This window comes from Gymnodraco acuticeps, unplaced genomic scaffold (assembly GCF_902827175.1).
Source record: "Gymnodraco acuticeps unplaced genomic scaffold, fGymAcu1.1, whole genome shotgun sequence".
In the NCBI taxonomy this organism is placed as follows: domain Eukaryota; kingdom Metazoa; phylum Chordata; class Actinopteri; order Perciformes; family Bathydraconidae; genus Gymnodraco; species Gymnodraco acuticeps.
The window spans coordinates 2508835-2527649 of record NW_022990021.1 but is presented as its reverse complement, the minus strand read 5'-3'; the positions used below and the strand labels follow the sequence as shown (position 1 = coordinate 2527649).

At 38.2% G+C, this 18815-nt stretch overlaps 2 protein-coding genes across 6 annotated transcripts; one reads left to right on the top strand and one right to left on the bottom strand.

The window, feature by feature from the left end:
- Nucleotides 1-163: 163 nt before the first annotated feature.
- ralaa (v-ral simian leukemia viral oncogene homolog Aa (ras related)) lies at nt 164-6209 on the bottom strand. Of its 3 annotated transcripts, none has more exons than XM_034214095.1 (5): nt 6023-6209; nt 3817-4003; nt 3504-3712; nt 3112-3286; nt 164-3027 (listed from the first exon to the last, which is right to left on the bottom strand). In XM_034214095.1, exons 2-5 carry the CDS (start codon nt 3928-3930, stop codon nt 2905-2907), a joined length of 621 nt encoding a protein of 206 aa, XP_034069986.1. In that variant the 5' UTR covers nt 3931-4003; nt 6023-6209; the 3' UTR covers nt 164-2904. The 3 variants fall into 3 exon arrangements, with proteins under 3 accessions (XP_034069986.1, XP_034069987.1, XP_034069988.1); XM_034214096.1 differs by having other exon boundaries at nt 3817-3988; nt 6024-6209; XM_034214097.1 differs by having other exon boundaries at nt 6045-6186.
- A 147-nt stretch (nt 6210-6356) lies between these two features.
- Nucleotides 6357-13614, top strand: zgc:111976 (uncharacterized protein LOC553663 homolog). Of its 3 annotated transcripts, none has more exons than XM_034214094.1 (17): nt 6357-6476; nt 6672-6770; nt 7708-7783; nt 7867-7921; nt 8062-8188; nt 8262-8290; nt 8411-8482; nt 8571-8645; nt 8804-8877; nt 8957-9019; nt 9814-9940; nt 10044-10156; nt 10246-10367; nt 11060-11258; nt 12195-12290; nt 12382-12484; nt 12648-12978. In XM_034214094.1, exons 2-17 carry the CDS (start codon nt 6687-6689, stop codon nt 12976-12978), a joined length of 1746 nt encoding a protein of 581 aa, XP_034069985.1. In that variant the 5' UTR covers nt 6357-6476; nt 6672-6686. The 3 variants fall into 3 exon arrangements, with proteins under 3 accessions (XP_034069985.1, XP_034069984.1, XP_034069983.1); XM_034214093.1 differs by having other exon boundaries at nt 6364-6476; nt 9811-9940; nt 12648-13614; XM_034214092.1 differs by lacking the exon at nt 6357-6476 and adding an exon at nt 6533-6586 and having other exon boundaries at nt 9811-9940.
- The last annotated feature ends 5201 nt before the right edge of the window (nt 13615-18815 follow it).

Genomic DNA, 18815 nt, shown 5'->3' with positions numbered 1-18815 from the left:
CAATAACACAATAGAGTGAACATATATTTAAATTCACTTTTGTGTGATCATAGGTCAGTCACCAGGTGGTGGTATTCAGCCTGTTCCCATAAATGTGAGCAGCACAACAATCAGTCACTCCTCATTGTAATAGGTCAAGAAAACATCACACACAAAATCTGAATACATTTGGAAAATATTATTAGTAATATCCATTTTATTTGCCATTTTTCATATAACTCACAAAAAAAATTAACTGAAATGTAAGCTTCACCTCTTGCATTCACAAACAGATAGACGGGCTACATTAGTGGTTATGTTCTAAAATAGGAAGAAAACATGTTGTTGATGTCATACATACAACCATCCAATCATAGACATAGGTACATTTTCTTTCTTCCAAGGGTAGTTAAATCACAGTAAAAGCTACTTCAATACCCAGTAGGACAGTTTGCTCATAGTTTTCACACAATATCAGTTTAGTATCACCCTTGAAAATATTTGGGCCATCAAGTCTATTAACATGAAGACAAAGAAACATAATTAGTGTTTTCTTCTGAAGAGAAGTACTGAAACAAGAATTAAGACTGTGTTAAGCAAATGTTAGAGTAAGCAAGCACTATGGTGGTCACTTTACCAAAAGTAGCTTCTGTATTCTTTAACAATGCAGACACATGTAATGTCCATAAGCTAAGGAAGCCTACCAGACTGTGATTATAACTGTCAGTTTCTGCATCATTCCAACCATCAGATGTGTTTCAATCATTTATATAGTGGAGGTTAACCCTTGAGCAAATTAACCCAAATTACTTTAACATTCTATTGCCATAAGTTCACATACATATTCACTCACATATCTGTAAACTCCCAAGTCTTTCTACAGTGTGCTTTTCAGTTAACAACAAATACCAGACATTCTTTTGCATTACTGTCATTTTTGTACAATTTACACAGTGACATATAAGACAATCAAAGCCTGTAATCAAAACCAGGAACTGATAATATCAAAGGAATCAACATGATTTATTTATAAATGTAAAAATATGTTTTAACGATGTAAGGTTTTCTAAGCTGAAGTGCTTCTAGTGCACTCACTGAAACGCTTTAGAAATGTTTCCCAGTTTCATAGTCTCTTGCCCTTTGCAGTAACAATCACTCTTTTGCATAGACTCCAGCGTTGGACATCCTGTAATGTAAATGGTGAGCTGTTGTTAGCAACGCGTCACACACAAACATTTACTCTGGAGTGAAACGAGGTAACCATTTCTGAACGATGGTCAGCCTTTGAAAAATAAATTACTTTAAATAAGTTAAAAGAAAAAGAGTGTCTCAGTCATAAAGGGAAAGTAAGAGAGTTGAGGGGCATATTTCACAGTGCGGTTTGGTCTATGCAATTTTAGGTGTTAATTACGGATGAATTTCTTATGTTGCCAATGTTTACACTGCTAAAATAATAGTACACGAGCTACAAGAGGAATTTCATGAAGATGCTACTACAGCTTTATAACAACTGGAAGCCTTGCACAAAATGTAACAAAGGTAAACAAAGTAGACCGTCAACGACCTCCAAACTCTGCACATCATGGCAGGCTAAGATTACAGGCAAACAGGAAGGGCATGGGGGGGTGGGGGGGGGGGGTCACATTCACAATGGACAGAGGCAACAGTGATGCACTGTACATGAATTACTGAATCCCTCGTTACTTTGCAATTTTCCCCCCAGGTCCTTCGCAATTCAATTCAATAAGTTCCTCTTTGCCAAAGACAAAAACACTGCTGTGCTTCCCCTTCGCGCTCACGATAGCAAGTTGCCCTTCAGTTCCATTAATAAGTGGGCACTTGTTTGTACTAGCTAGCACTTCTCTTTGGTGACTGAGAGCTGACCACCTTTCTGCTACAAAGCTTGCATTCATTTTGTGTATGCCTTAAAATGCATAATTCCACTAAGTTATCTCAACACAAGTCCGTATTGAGAAAATGTTTGGGATTAAAAGTCTGGGCCAGGAAAAGTAAAATTGGCAAAATAAATCTTTACATGACTGGTAGCAATTTATTTGATCAACTTTAGGTTGCGTTTAAAAACATCATGTAGTGTTATGGAATCGCCTTTTATCAGAGCACCAGGCATTCCTTGATCGCAAACAAAAAAGGCAATGAAGTTAAACTTCTGTTGAAAGAAGTTTAAGTGTTCCCTCACAGATTTTAGGGTAATGATCAGTTGTGCATTTGAAGACTCAAAGTGACACAAAGGGGAAAGAAAGATGAAACATTAATGTGCTCATCTTACACTGGTTGATAGAGAACATGAAAGGAAGGGGAGAGTTTGACTTCACAGCTAAAAATGTGGTCATAACCTTACCACATAATAAAATCCAGGTGTAATTCAACAAATAGAAATGGAGTGCAATTTTGACTTGAACAACCCTTCAATTAAAATGCTTCATAGATTCACCAGTGCGACATACATTTCCTTGGTGGCACTGAATTCTGGGTTGACACTTCATTGCTGAGTCTGTTCACTTATTTCTTTACCAATCTTCATTTACAATTTCCGCCCATTCAAACCTTGGCTCTATCACTTCGTATCCGCACAGTTGTCTGAATATATTATACACATCAAACTTTACAATGAAAGGTTTCGTAACATTTCACAGCTTAAGCCCCTTGTCAAGCGTAGGCCTACATCAAACACCATCCACGTATTACACTCTGTAACTTGGTCAGAGTAGGGGAGGGTACATAAATGATTTGGAGTGTCAGCACATACAAAGTTAGAGCTATCAATGGAGTGCCACCTTACTGACACACGGTCAGATGTCCTGTTAGCCAGGAACAGAAAGTCATGGTCAGGTGTGGGCACAAAATAAATGCAAAAGTCTGAGAAATGTGTATGTACATAAGCAGCTATCCTGCCCTTGTTTGCCACTATAAAATACAACATCTCTCTCTAATTCTCTTAGCCAAACTTTTACTTTTCTTCTTCCCGTTTTTCTCTTTGCTGTCCTCCATTTTCCTCGCTCGGATCTCCCTCATCAGGTCAAAGAACACCTGTGAAAAAAACCCACAAAATATAGTTCCTCTGTTTGCTCATAATAAACGGCATATTTAGCGAGGAATGCTAAGCTAGCATACCTTGTCGACATTAGCCCGGGTTTTGGCAGAAGTCTCCACGTAGCACACGCCCCACTGCTCAGCACGTGCCTTCGCCTCCTCTGCGCTAACCTGCCGTCGATCGTCCAAATCTGATTTGTTACCAACCAAGAGGAAGGGCACATTCTCATCCTCCTTCACTCGCAGAATCTGCTCTCTGCAAAAAGAGAAAGGTCAATCAGCCGTGAATTATGTAAAATAAACAGGCTCGCTGAAGAGTATGAGGTCAGATAGTAGAAAATACAGCCTTTAATGTTCCAAAATGCCAAAAGAGCATAGACTGTTTATGTATTTTAGCAGAGGAATGATATATTATGTCGTTAAATTATATTGGATGGAAAACTGCTATGATGTAATATGTGATGCTGCTGGACCTGAAGTCAACTGTTGCTGCAAATGATTCCAGTTCTGTGATGGAAAACACGCAGAGGAAACCCTCGCCGCTGCGGAAGTAGTTATCTCGAATGGCTGCATAGTCTTCTTGTCCAGCTGTGTCCAGGATGTCGATCTGTACCTCCTCTCCGTCCAGCACCACTTTCTTCCTGTAACTGTCTGCTTTGGTGGGCTCATAGTCTTCAACAAACTACAAGGGGGGAAATATAACATGTCATGTCCATTAAAAAAAGAAACGCTTTCTACCTTAACGTATTTGAAATGTACTCGACTGTTGTTGTGCAAGCTGCTCACCTCATCATACATGAACTGGAGTGTGAGGGCTGATTTCCCCACCCCTCCACTGCCCACCATTATCACTTTGTGAAGGGCTAGAGAGTTCTGCCCCTTTGGCTTAGCAGCTGCCATAGCTCTGTCTAGGAGGAGATCCAAGTGTGAAAGGGATGAAGTTCAAGGTGAAGCTGGCGGTGCAGGGAAGTTCCTTGAGGGGAAAAAAAGAGAGAAGAAATCCTTAGATATCTTATCATTTACGAGGCTATAGATAACATGTCTGCAGGTAGATTCCTATACTTCATTGTGTCCCATAGTAATACAATAAGAGCCATTACACTAAATATGTAGTGCAGATGATAATTCTCTTCCACAGTTAAGACTACAGCAAGAAGCACTGTTGTTATAATGACCGATGGAACTAGAAATTAGGGCTGCTCGATTATGGCAAAAAATCATAATCTCGATTATTTGGGTCAATAATTGATATCACGATTATTAAAATCGATTATCCATTTACTTTGAAAACATCCATTTATTGAAAAAATAAAATTTGAACAGTATGTTTTCAACAGTTGATTACCCTGAACTTTAAGTATAATTCAACTGAAAACCAATACAAAAAGAAAAATCATTTTATTTCGATGACGTTGTTTTCGTAATCGTTGCAAGCCAAAATCGTAATTGCGATTAAAATACGATGAATTGAGCGGCCCTACTAGAAACTGCTAAATAAATCAGTATTTAAATACTACCACTTCTCCCTGGGCCTACAGAACCCCTAACCTAGCTATAGGTAATATTTGTGAATCACAAAGACAAAGAAGTCATAGGAACATCATTATTTACTTAAAAATAAAGAATACTGATACAATGTGCAGAAATTATTTGGGTGACCCAAACAAAAATACCTGCATCAACATTAAAGTTTGACACAAACACATCTGACAGAATTTTGAATTATTTATATGCATATTTTGCAACCGACGTTAACATGCTAGATGTCAGACAACCGTAAAATAAATGCAAAAAAACCCCGCTTGTGGCATCCTTTGGGGAAACCCGATGACATATGGATAAGCAAATTTATCTACTACCTCTTGACAAACAGTAGGCAAATTCCACTAGTCGAAGAGAAACCTGTGAAAGCCATTTAGGAAATAAATATAACTTGTTTTAAAGCTTCTGCATAACATCTGGCAGTATTTTCCAAACGTTGACAAGACAGGATGAAATCTGACATAAGCAGAAGCCATTTAGTGGTCAGTATGTCATACTGGACAGTCTATGGGAATACCATGATGTCCAGAAGTCCGTCTTGATGCTTTTCCCCTAACACAGGCCCACCCAGACTTCTGAGAATCAGGGATTCAAATGGGAATATAGCCAATAGGTCATTAATTAAACAAATTACCAAAGGGAGTGTATGCACTTAAAGTCAATATTTACGATGTAGTATAGGAAGCAATATCCTTTACTTCAACCATTTTAAACCCCATAATGTAAACGTTTCTCTTCTACACTTGATAAAACGCCATATGATGTTATGTATCGGTCAACATGCAATATTTTTAATTTTTAATAATAAGTCTTTAGGACACGTTGACAATGAGGACAGTAAGTATATAGGTATAGGACCTCGAAATAGTGATTTACAGTAACGTTTATTACATTTCATCCATTGGCTGTATCATAAACGCTTAAGACATGTATTTAGAATTATGGAACTGGGTAAATAACGTTAATAGCAATGGCACTTCAAAAAAACAAAACAATATTCTATGCTGTCAGCTTAAAAACTGACAATTCTGCCTCATCATTACAACAAAAGATGACTGAAATAATGAATATAAACGCACAATGTGCTAATTATCATGTTAACTAAAGCTGGGGACATGTCAACAGCAGGTAATCAAGCTAGCAGGTACAGTGGGTGATGTGGCTAACAAGCTTACGTCAGCTGGACATGAATTAACATGTGAGGAAGTCGAACATGAAGGTAGCAGCTCAGATAACGCACAAAAGACAAATCATTAAAATCCGATACCTAGCAACAGATGTTTAATCGATCCTCGCTAGCCAGCTACTTTGGCCACACAGTCAAAATGGCTAGCAAGCGATAACAAGCAGCTAATCACAACTGAAATATACAACGTTAAAATAAACGAAGAGCAGACATGACCGCAGCAAGCTTTACAACAGTTGCCTTCTTATGAATAACACCACCTACCTTTAAATAAGACAGTATTCACCTTGGCACGGCGTTTGACAAAGGTTGAATTATGGTGGCAGAACGAGAAGTCTCAGCTAGCTACTTGTTAGCTCATGGCTAGCTCCCTAGCTAACTCCAGAGACTTAGCAGCAGACTGAGTGCACACATCCTGTGAGGCTTGGCTCTGTCTGACAACGCCCGCCCGCATGGGAGAACCAGATACCACTCAGCTTCACTTTGTGTGCCAATGTAACATCAATGTATCACTAACGATGTAACATGTAATGATTAATAATATTATTTCTGAGTTGTTTTAGTGATTTGGTTTCGTGGTATAACATAACAAAAAGATGACCGACAGTGGATGCATGGTAGGCTAATTGAATAATTGGTAATCTACATAAATGCTGGCACGTTTGTTCAAGTAAAAAGCCTCTTTCAAGTCAGAGTAACGCAGGCTTTGAAGTGCCAGGTAATGTTGATTTAAAGTTCCTGTTTTTAATTAGGCCTACAGACCTTTATTATTGATTTCAAACACAAAAAGTAGTCTATTTGTTTGTAACCCAAAGATATACTTTAAAGGTCCCTAAAATTGATTAAAGTCCGTTTGAAATGGTGTGGATGTTGTAGTTTTATGTTTTGATATACTTTTGTTCTGTTTTTGTAGGCAAATGCTTTAGTCATGAAGTCCATAATCTCTGATCTGCACTTGAAATTTGCAGAAAAGACATGGAAAGAAACCTTTCAGCTTGTCCGAAGATGCATGGTAAGAAACTGCAATGAAAAGAAAACTATCTCTGTTTCATTCTCATTTTAGCTTAGGCTACTCCCTTTGTTTAAATTCCACATTGAAAAACTAGAGTTTACAATTCCCTTTGTCCTGGTTATTTAAAAGTGTGCTCTTTTATTAGTTAAAAGCAGAAAAAATAGACGATTGGTTAAACAAGCTATTGTACTTTTTACTAGAGGGCTTATCTAATGTGATGTCTTGTTGGAGATCAGGAACTGGTGTGGCCACGCACTGAGCTCATCTATCCTGAAACACACACGCCTTTGTTGTTTCATAAGTTTGTGCATTGAGGGTTGTTTGGAATCCCTTCAACCACATGGCATGAGTAGGGAGCCTTTTGTAACAAAACAAAAGTTGTTTTTTATGTTTCTATATTTATACTTTACTACTCTTTTACACTTAACAAAAAGTGTTGAAAATGCTTTAAATGTGTTTTGCACTGCTATGCCGACTCGTAAGCCGAGTTTACGAAAGGGTGTGTTTCTCTTTTAGATTTGTCATGGGTGGAGCAGTGGGTCAGATAGTACTTTTGCATTAATACAAAGTGGAGCTTGGCAGTGGTCTGTGTCGTAAAGAAACTTGATTACTTGGTGCACTGAAGTGATGTGTTGACCAAGGTGATAAGGCAGCCAGGCTTAGTCATGCAGTTTTTGCCGGCAGTGATGCTGATGAGGACTTTATAGACCCAGGCCTCTCAGAAAGGACAGTGTCAGTTTTCATTTGACAAACCCAGGCGTGGCAGCCTCCCATGGTGTTTAAAAACATACCCATCCCTAAGTGCAAAGCTTCCAAAAGCCTACATTTTCCTTCGCTGTGGTGTCATGGGAGGGGCTGCGAGCACCAGAGACTGTTACACAAGGACGACTACACAACTGGTTCATTGTTGTGTTTTCTTCCCTTTGTCCCCCAATAGGACAGACCAAAAGATGCCTCCCGACCATGTGTGCCGCTGCTTAGATCCTTGGAACGGCTCCAGGAAGTGGTAAATGGTAAACAAACAATAAACCAATAATTCGGTGTACGATTGTATGACATTCTACCATGTGAGTATGTCTGCCTTTCTATGTTTCAGTGTCCTCTTTGAATACCATGAGGTCTCGTCTGGAAATGATTGCTAAACAACAAGGGTATTTATAGGGCTTTTGATATGTGACTGAAGAGCCCTACAATAACTATTTTATTGGTCTACTTTTTTATCAACAAGCTCATTATATAGCTTAATTCCTCTTGTAATAAAACGTGTTGGCACACATGTTATCCTCCCTAGAATGGGCTTTCACATCACTGAGGCCACATGCTACCTGACAGCCGATATGTTTTACCTGGAGGTGGTGTTGCTGCTGTGTGGCGAGGTGGAGGAGGTCAAAGTGGCCCCACATGGAGGATCCCCTGTTGTAAGTGGAATAGACTGCAAATTACATTATTCCCCTTTACTCTGCATTGTAATAAAATACAATTTTCTTCCAGCCCAGTGAGTCCTTTTTGTGGCTGCTGAGGTAAGTTGACAAAATTAGGTAAATGATGACATTTAGCTTGATGCATAAAGATGTGCCATTGAAATTATTACATAAATAAATAGTTTTTGATGCTGATTGTGCCCTTTTTTTGGGGCACAGGTTAAAACAATTCACTGAGTTTGCCATGAAGTTGGCAGACCTCTTCACCCAGTACAACATCCCTGGAGACAAGTACATCATCTTAACATTTAATTTAGCTGTTAACTTGTAGGCCTTCTTGCACTCATTTAACTCTGCATTTATGTCTTATTTTTCTCAGTGACCAGAAATTAAAATTGTTTGCATCTTTGCAATTCCTTGGAAAGGACTTGGAGCAGATATCACTTTTACCATGGTGAGTAACTAAAAATACCACTACCACAGAGCTTGTTGTTGTGTGATTTTCATTAATTGCTTCACGCAAAAATACCAAATACTTCCTGGCTCCGTTGTTATAGGAATATTAATCATATTTCATGGAAAGCACTAATACAAATTGATATGTGCTTTTAGTGTGCCAATTGACTCTGCCCAAGGTGACATGATTAACAATGGCAGAGTTGGGTGTCTAATTGCTGGAAAAGCAGGTACATTATGCCAACAAAACATAAAACACAAGCTATTCAAAGATATTTTTGTTAATAGACATTTCATTTTTCACTTTAGATTGCCCTCTGTCTATCCAGTTCTATTCCACCCCAACTGATGGAATGAAGACCTCTGATTTACGTAAGATGTTTGCTCCGGTCAATGAAATTGGTTCACTTTATAAACCTATTAAATGTTTGTATGCATTATACTCATTCCTATTTTGAGCGTAAGTATTTAATAGGGCCCACAACACCTCTCCCTTTCACTAAGGCAAATCGTTTTTTTAAGAATTCAAAGCTAACTGAAATGTGTTTTTTTTTTTTTTAAATGCAAATGAGGCAGATAAATATCAAATATTGGCTTACATTTGCACAAATCTTTTTTGTTGTTGTGACATTTGTATAATTTTTGGAGAACAAATGTTATATCTATTTCAATCATTACATACATCTGAAAATACCCTTAACAGATCTATAAGAAAACTATTTTTTCAAATATTTGTAGGTATACATTTTTTTTTTAAATAAATAAGACTGAATGATAAATGAACAAATCCCTCATTGCAAACCTTCAGAACAAAGGTGAGGATGAAACTAGAAAGTCTGGTATATGAAGGTTCTACTGAGGTGGGACATTTCTCGTAAGTGTAAGAGAATAAGATGATAATGCCTTTAAATACATGTAATGAGGAATTCCACACACACAACACTAAAGGGTAACTGGGTTAAAAAAAACAACGTAATAATAGATATTGCCATCAAACATCCCCAGTATATTACCAACATAAAGACAATTATATTGTTTTTTTTTTACATATGCAATTGAGGTATCATGTAATGGTAATTTGGTGAATTTGACAGAAATCTACAGACATGAACAGACCAAATGTAGGTTATTTTGTAAAATCTCTTCTCTTTTTATTTTCAAAGAAGAGGAAGAAATGACTGATAGAGAGATGGTGGTGCAGGCTGCAATGGTGACAGTTGATGTCAGTGATGTGCCTCACAAGCTTCAGACAGCCTCTGTGATCCAACAGCCTCCACAGCTGGATCCCCAGGGGTAACATGTTGCTGTTTAATCGCTCACTCAACAGGATATGTTTCATTTTACACCCCACTGTGAATGTGAATGCCAATGCTGGTTTTATGCTCCTCTGTGGCAGTTATCCTGTGTTACTGCCATTAAGTGAGATGCTGCCTGCCTGCTTTCACCTCAAACTGCAGCCAGCAATACCAATGATGTGTTCTTTTGTCGACAAGCTCAGACAAATAACAGGTTAGTTTGAAATATTACACTTTTAGAATGATCTATTAGGATGTATCAGCCCATCCCATGCTCTCTTGTTCCCCCTCTATATTTCATAGGTGTGGTCATACCAGATGTTGACCTGCAGTGGGCAGCCTTACCCAAGCTTCTTATGAGTAGTTCACCAAGTGCAAAAATCCACATGGAGACATTAGATGAGCAGGATGCTATTTTTACAGCGGTTTGTATGATCAAATTTGTGTTTGCTTAAAGTGAAAGGTAACTGGGTTCATATAAGCTACATTATTATGCAGGCTTTAACATTTGCTCTCTATTACATGGAGAGGTGGGAAGTAGTGGAGTACAAATACTTAGTTACTGTACCTAAGTACAATTTTCTGGTATCAGTACTTTACTCCACAACTTATTTTTCTGACGACTTTTTACTTTTACTTCTTACATTTTTAACACAAATACCTGTACTTTCTACTTCTTACATTTTCAAAACAGCTTTGTTACATTAGTTTTAATCTGTGTTTGGTGGCGGGATCATTATTAGTTAGAGTCAGTGCCTGCCTATTGATTTGAACACGATCCGTGTATCCATAATTTCCTGGTCTTCTCTAAAGAAGAGGGACCAATGAAAACTTTGTAATTTTGCCGTTGTTCAGCATCAAAACATTCATTAGCTAACAATGACATTATTGTTAATATAAAGGGAGGTCAGTTACTCTTTAAAACTGTTGGTAGTTATGGGTACATTTTACTTAAGTACATTTCTAAGCCCATACTTCTTTACTTTTACTTGAGTTAAGAAGTTTAGTCAGTACTTTTACCAGAGTATTTTAAACACAAGTTACTGTACTTCTAAAGGATGTGGGTACTTTTGCCATCTCTGATTACATGAAGGGAATCAATTCTGTTTCTGTCCAGCCTCTTCCTGGTAGTGTGATGCACAGTTATATCCTCCCTGGAGCAGCATGGGAGGTGCCCGCCCAAAGAGGGGCTGTGGTGGACAGTATCCCCTTCACCCACCCTGCCCATGTACCAGCCCTACTGGAGCTGCTTCGACATCAGTGTGTCATCAACACCCTGCTGAGGAGCTGTATGACTTCTCAGTGTACCGGAACAGGTAACACAAAGTTTGGTTGGTATTGGTTAATAAAAACACCAACAACAATTAAAAGGGGAAGAAATGAATGGGCGGGACCAGTCATCGACAAGTTAAAGGTCACCTATTATGCAAAACCAACTTTTTCATGTCTCTTATACATAAACATGTGTCCCCTCTGTGTAAAGAGTTTCAGGAAAAAAAGATTTGTTCATTGTTTGTCCTGCTCCATTTATATAAAAACCTGTCTGAAAATGAGCTTTATGATGTCATAACGATTTTTTGGCTTGTGTAACCATTAGCCAATAACCAACCAAGGTAACCCCCTCCCACCGTATCACCTGAATCTCCCCCTAGATCAACATTGTGTTCTTTTTAAACAAATATCTCTCCTTATTTTCATCTAAAGCAACAGACACATAATATTGAAACAGGGCTGAAACAGAGGGGTTTATGGGATGCTACAAGGCATGATCTGTTTGGTATTTCGAGCCAAACACTTCAGAGACATGTTTTGTATATCTGAGATTTATAATGTATTAATGAAAAACAGTATAATAGGCGACCTTTAAAAGCAGATTTACATTTTTGTGAGGTTTTTGAAAGTGGGGAGTGGGGTTGAATGTCTGAGTTGTGAGCTCTAGGGGGAGGGGGCAGCAATGGAGAAGGCCCTGTCCTCCCACTAGCCCAGTGCTTGGACCGGATTAGGAGGATGAATACTTCTGTCTGAGGTTTAAAAGTAAGAATATGAGGTCAGTGCGGTAAAAGAGATCGAAATTGCGGAGTGCTTTGAAGGGGACGAGTAATGGATTTGGTAAAGACATAGAACTGGGTGTCATCAGCATAATGGTGGAAATGCATCTATGGTGAGGTACGTTGTGATAAATGAGAAGCGTGTAGAAGGTAAAGAGGTTAGAGTGAGATATGTGATGGTTTAATAATGGATTTTCCCCTTAGGTTCGGAGTGTGACCAACACTTTGAAGTGCGTCCTGAGTCTGACATCAGCTTTTCTGTGACCTTCCAGGGACCTCACACTGACTCCCTCGTTGTTTGTGAGCATTTCATTATCTACGTCAACGTTGAATTTTTCTGCAAAAGTGTATGCCTTGTGTGACTTTTTTTGTATTTCTTCGTTTGACACAGTGCTGGTGCATGTATCCGATTCTCATCAGATTACCTGCACTTTGTTTGGGGCAGAAATAGGGGATCCGTCTATGGTTGAAAACCTCTCAACTATTATGAAGAAGTGTGTATTCAAAAGTTATATCCCTTACTTTACTGATGTTAGATGATGATGATGATGCCTTCTTAATAGATTGCCCATCTTACATGCAGTAATTTAACATTTCTTGATAGAACACAAGATACAAATGCCAATGAACTTTGCTTTTCTTTGAATTGTGTCTCAGGTCCATGTCCATCCCTCTGGCCTTGAGGACATTATACCTCAAACTGGAGGAGATCACCCCTGCCCCAATTTCTGCCAGCCCTGAGGCCACCACAGAGGCTGAAAATGACCAATCAGCTTCCACAACTACCGCTGCGACCGACACCAATGGTGCGTTGACCACGTTCTCCCAGAATGCAGCTCTGCCAGAAGACGACTTCAGCCTTTCTGGTTCGGCCTGCTATGCCAACTCTGACAAATCTGAGCTCCTTCCTGAAATAAACACCAGTCCTGCTGTCAGCCCTTACCCTTTCGCTCCTGGGGGGGGTGTTTTTACACTGGATGACCCATAATGGCCACCTGTCAGAGCTGATCTGAAACTATGTTTACAAGTGGTGACATTACGTTTTTTTTAATTTGTCGTTTCAAGACTTAAATAAATACATTGGTTAAGCAAATGTTGCTGCAGAAAGCTAAAGTGTTTCTTACTTTGCATTCCAGTGTGGCAGAGATTGTTGCCTGTAAAGGTTTTGAAGTTTGGCATTTGACCTTTCTCAGACAGCCAAGAGCCCAGCTGATTGGTACCATGTGAGCCAATCAAACATTGTAAAATTGCATTCTTAAAGGCTCGTTAGAGTAAAGAGATCAACACCAGAGTGAAAAGATCAACACCGTAAACATTAAAGTCAGGAATGTCTCTTCTGCAAGCAAAAATAATGGCAAGGGGAAGGGTCTGATTGTGATCAGCATAAAATATTACAGATGTGCGATGACTTTAATCGCGCTCCTAGACCCGTTATCCCATTTATTTTCTTTTTTAATGGTGTTATCCCAATTTTGAGTAAAAAGTGTAGTAATTCAATACCTTTTGTGGAATGGAAACTTCTTCGTCTTGCAGCCATGACATCTTTCCTAATGCAAAAATACTTTTAAAGAATAACAAATGTGCAGTTTTATGTACTGTAGCTTTTACCTTTTCCATGATTTAGCCTCAGACTAAAACTATATATATATACACCTTTTTTATCTAAGTTTGTGTAGAGTTTAACTTAATCTATATTCCATTTAGAAGTCTTGTATGTATGATATGTCCTGCTTTTATAGTGATTAAAGATGTGCAATGTTTATATCCCTAATAGTAAATTGATAGTGATATGTGGTGGACATATTTTAAATGGTTGATAAAATGATTTCAACTGTAAAGAATAACATTTAAAGTTCAAACTAACTCTTTAACTTTAACTCTTACAGCACTTCACTATAGATATTTACCCATATTTCTATTCAATCTTTTACTTGTACCTGTTTAGCTGCAGCTAAAGGCCTTTTACATTGTGCTGCAAATGTTACTAGAGAATAGAAGTCACCATAGCCACAAATACAACGTTATCCTTTATAGATCTGCATACTGTGTGCATTTAGAATGGAATTTCCACTTCTATCTAGAATATTAAGTCACCTGTCATCAGTAGACAACTGGCTTTGTCCGCCGACTTTACTTCTAGATATCCAATGACCTGGATGAATGCTATTCATAGGCACATTCCCACATGTGTGGTTAAACCATTCTCTTCTGTCAGCAGGCCTATATCCTCAGAATATTTAGGAGATTATATGACCTCAATTCTGATTGGCTGAGTGTGAAGCTCTTCAAATCACACCTGTGATGACATAAGACTTAAATATTAATGAGGTATAAGGGCAAATAATTGAATGGGATTGTTGAATGATTCCATTAGGTCAGCCATAGACTATGGTTGTGTTATTCCAGTGGGGGAAAGTATATTTACTCCAGTACTGTACTTACGTAAGTACAATTACGATACTACTTTACTATTTCATTGTTCTGCTTTTTTATTCTCCTACTCCACTTCCTTAGAAAATGTTTTATATATTTATCTATTCATTTTGATCACTGGTTTCCTTGAAGAACAAAATTGACAAACAATTATGTTTATAGTTTAAGATAAATCTATATTTTATTCTGAAATGAAGCATTTGGCATAATTTGGAATTGTTGTATATTCCATAGGAATCCCGAACCCAATAAAATACCCAATATTAGCGGTGTGTGTGTCTGCCCAAGGACAATTTAAGGTAAAACCTAATAGAGGTGTCATACATAATAACCTAATAAAAGTAAATGTAACAACTACTACAGTGCAACAAAACAGGAAGATTAAATGTGGTCTCTTAAACATAAGATCTCTAGCATCTAAAGCAATATTGGTAAATGATTTAATATCAGATTATAATATTGATATATGCTGTCTCACTGAAACTTGGTTGAGACATGAAGAATATGTCAGCATAAATGAGGCCACTCCACCCAGCCATATCAATACTCATATTGCCCGAGGCACGGGCCGAGGAGGTGGAGTTGCAGCAATCTTTGACTCAAGTTTACTTATCAATACTAAACCAAAATTAAATTATACCTCCTTTGAAAGTCTCGTTTTTAGTCTTACGCATCCGACCTGGAAAACTTTGCAGCCAATCTTATTTGTTACAGTGTACCGTGCACCAGGTCCTTATTCAGAATTCTTATCTGAATTCTCTGAGTTTTTATCAACTTTGGTACTTAAAACAGATAAAGTCATTATTGTAGGTGACTTTAATATTCATGTTGACGACGATAAAAATAGCTTTACTGTTGCATTTAACTCTATATTAGATTCTGTTGGTTTTTGTCAGAGTGTAAATAAACCAACCCACTGCTATAATCACACTCTCGACCTTGTTCTGACTTATGGTATTGAAATTGAGCAACTATTAGTCGAACCGCATAATCCTGCTTTATCCGACCATTTCTTAGTAACTTTTGAAGTACTGTTACGAGACTACAAAGCATTAGTCAAAAGCTCCTGCAGCAGAAACCTATCTGTTAGTGCTATAGCCAAATTTAAGGAAGAGATTCCACCAATACTTAACTCGATAGCATGTCTGCATGTAGGGGAGGAAACTTATACAAAATGTACACCACCCCAAATTGATCATGTTGTTGATAGTGCTACAGATGCGCTGCGAATACAATTAGACTCTGTTGCTCCTTTGAAAAAGAAGAAAATAAAACAACATAGATTAGCTCCATGGCATAATGCCGAAACCCGCAAAATAAAGCAAAAGTCGAGACAACTTCAAAGGATATGGCGTTCCACTAAACTTGAAGAATCTCGTTTAATTTGGCATATTACTCTCAATGAATATAAGAAAGCACTGCGTAAAGCGAGAGCAGCCTACTACTCTTCATTAATAGATGAGAATAAGAATAATGCAAGATTTCTTTTCAGCACTGTAGCCAGGCTGACAGAGAGCCATAGCTCGATTGAGCCTTCTATTCCCATAGCACTCAGTAGTAATGATTTGATGTGCTTTTTTAACGATAAAATTGTTACTCTTAGAAACAAAATTAATGACCTCTTGCCTTTGACCAGTATAGTGTTATCAACGGCTCCCGGAAGCGTGAGTTATAATATTACACTAGATAGTAAACTAGAATGCTTTTCAGCCATAAACCTTGAACAATTAAATTCAATGATTCTCTCTTCTAAACCATCAACGACCCAATTCCAACTAAGCTGTTGAAGGAAGTTTTTCCATTAATTAGCACTTCTTTATTAAATATTATGAATATGTCTTTATTATCAGGCTATGTTCCACAATCATTCAAAGTAGCAGTGATAAAACCGCTTCTTAAAAAGCACAACCTCGATCCAGAGGTTTTAGCCAATTATAGACCTATTTCTAATCTTCCGTTCCTCTCAAAAATTATTGAGAAAGCAGTCGCAAAACAGCTGTGTGATTACTTAAAAAACAATGATTTATTTGAAGATTTTCAGTCTGGCTTTAGAACACATCATAGCACAGAGACAGCTCTGGTTAAAGTCACAAATGACATTCTAATAGCCTCTGACAAGGGACTTGTCTCTATTCTTGTTTTGCTCGATCTCAGTGCTGCATTTGATACTATCGACCATGATATCTTATTGCAAAGACGAGAGCACTTAGTTGGCATACAGGGAACTGCTTTAGGCTGGTTTAGGTCCTATATATCTGAACGCTCTCAGTTTGTACGTGTCAATGATGAATCTTCCACGCAAACCAAAGTTAGCCATGGAGTGCCACAGGGCTCAGTGCTCGGACCTATTTTGTTCACATTATATATGCTTCCGTTAGGCAATATTATAAGGAATCATTCTGTAAACTTTCATTGTTATGCGGATGATACTCAACTATATTTATCAATCAAGCCTAAATAAAATTCAAGACTGCCTCAAGGACTTAAAAACGTGGATGACCTTAAACTTTTTGATGTTAAACACGACCAAAACTGAAGTTATTGTACTTGGCCCGAAGAATCTACGAAACAAATTATCTAAAGATATACTAACTATGGATGGCATTAATTTGGCCTCCAGTGAGACTGTAAGGAATCTTGGTGTTATATTTGATCAGGATTTATCCTTTAACGCCCACATAAAATCAATTTCAAGGACCGCCTACTTCCATCTACGTAACATTGCAAAAATCAGGCATATCTTGCCTCAAAACGATGCAGAGAAACTAGTCCATGCATTTGTTACTTCAAGGCTGGATTATTGTAACTCTTTATTATCAGGGTGTACCAAGAAGTCAGTCAAGTCGCTTCAGCTGATTCAAAATGCTGCAGCTCGTGTACTAACCAGAGTTAGGAAAAGGGACCACATTACTCCTGTTCTGTTCTGGCTGCCTTACACAGGCTCCCTATAGAACACAGGATAGAATTTAAAATTATTCTTTTCGCCTACAAAGCCCTTAATGGGCAGGCGCCATCTTACCTTAAAGAACTCATTATACCCTACTGTCCTACTAGGGCATTGCGTTCCAAGAATGCAGGGTTGTTGGTTGTTCCTAGAGTCTCTAAAAGTACAATGAGAGCCAGAGCCTTTTCTTATCAAGCTCCACATTTGTGGAATCAGCTTCCAGTTTGTGTTCGGGCGGCAGACACCCTATCCATTTTTAAGAGTGCGCTTAAGACCTTCCTTTTTGATAAAGCTTATAGTTAGGGCTGATTAGATTCAGCCCCTAGTTTTGCTGATATAGGCTTAGTTTGTCGGGGGACATCTTACTTCTTCCTTCTCTCTGTCTATACCTGTGTACTCTCATGTTCCGATTAACCCAGCTTCCCCAAATGTCTTTCTTTTTTGTGTATATATACGCTGGGATCCGGAGTCATGGATGATCCTACGGTCCTGTGTCCTGCATCGCGAGCCCTGGATCTTGAGTCGTGGCTGTGGTCCTGGATCATAGGTCCTGGATGGATATCCTCGTGGATTCATCTTCCTATTATACACACAAGCATTTCCAAACATTTGGACTACCTATGTTGCAAATGTATTATCTTTTCAATTTACACACGGCATCTATTGCACGTCTGTCCGTCCTGGGAGAGGGATCCCTCCTCTGTTGCTCTCCCTGAGGTTTCTCCCATTTTCCCCTTTAAAACTGTGGGTTTTCTTCGGAAGTTTTTCCTTGTACGATGTGAGGGTCTAAGGACAGAGGGTGTCGTATTGTCATACTGATATTTTTGTACAAATTGTGAAGTCCACTGAGACAAATGTAACATTTGTGATATTGGGCTATATAAATAAACATTGATTGATTGATTGATTGTAGTTGAAGGTATAATTTGATATGAATAATTTTGCAGTTTTCCTCAAGTAATTGAGATGGGACTTTTTGTTTGTTACAATGATACTATACAAAAACGTATTACTCCACATTTTGTATTGAAAAACTTCGATTACTAGTTACTCTGAAGATTCAGATTAATAATACACAGTGGATTAGCAAACAAATCTTATTATAGGTTACAATGCAAATTGATTCAGTCATTTACTCTGATATTAGCTATTGTGGAATGGATTATTTTACTTTTGGCACTAAAATGAGTTTTTGATGATACACGTAAGTAGCCTACCTTTACTCAAGTAATTGGAATTCAGAACTTTTACGCTACTTGTAATTCATTATTCTACTTTTACTAAAGTAAAGTATCTGAGTACTTCTCTCACCACTACCATTGAATCCCAGTCTATCGATGGCTTATCTTTCTTTAAATATCCAGCTCTGCCTCCCTGGTCTGCGGTCTCTTTAAATCCAGATCCAGAGGAGGAGAGCAGCGAGTCACAGTTGTCTGGCCGCACTCAGC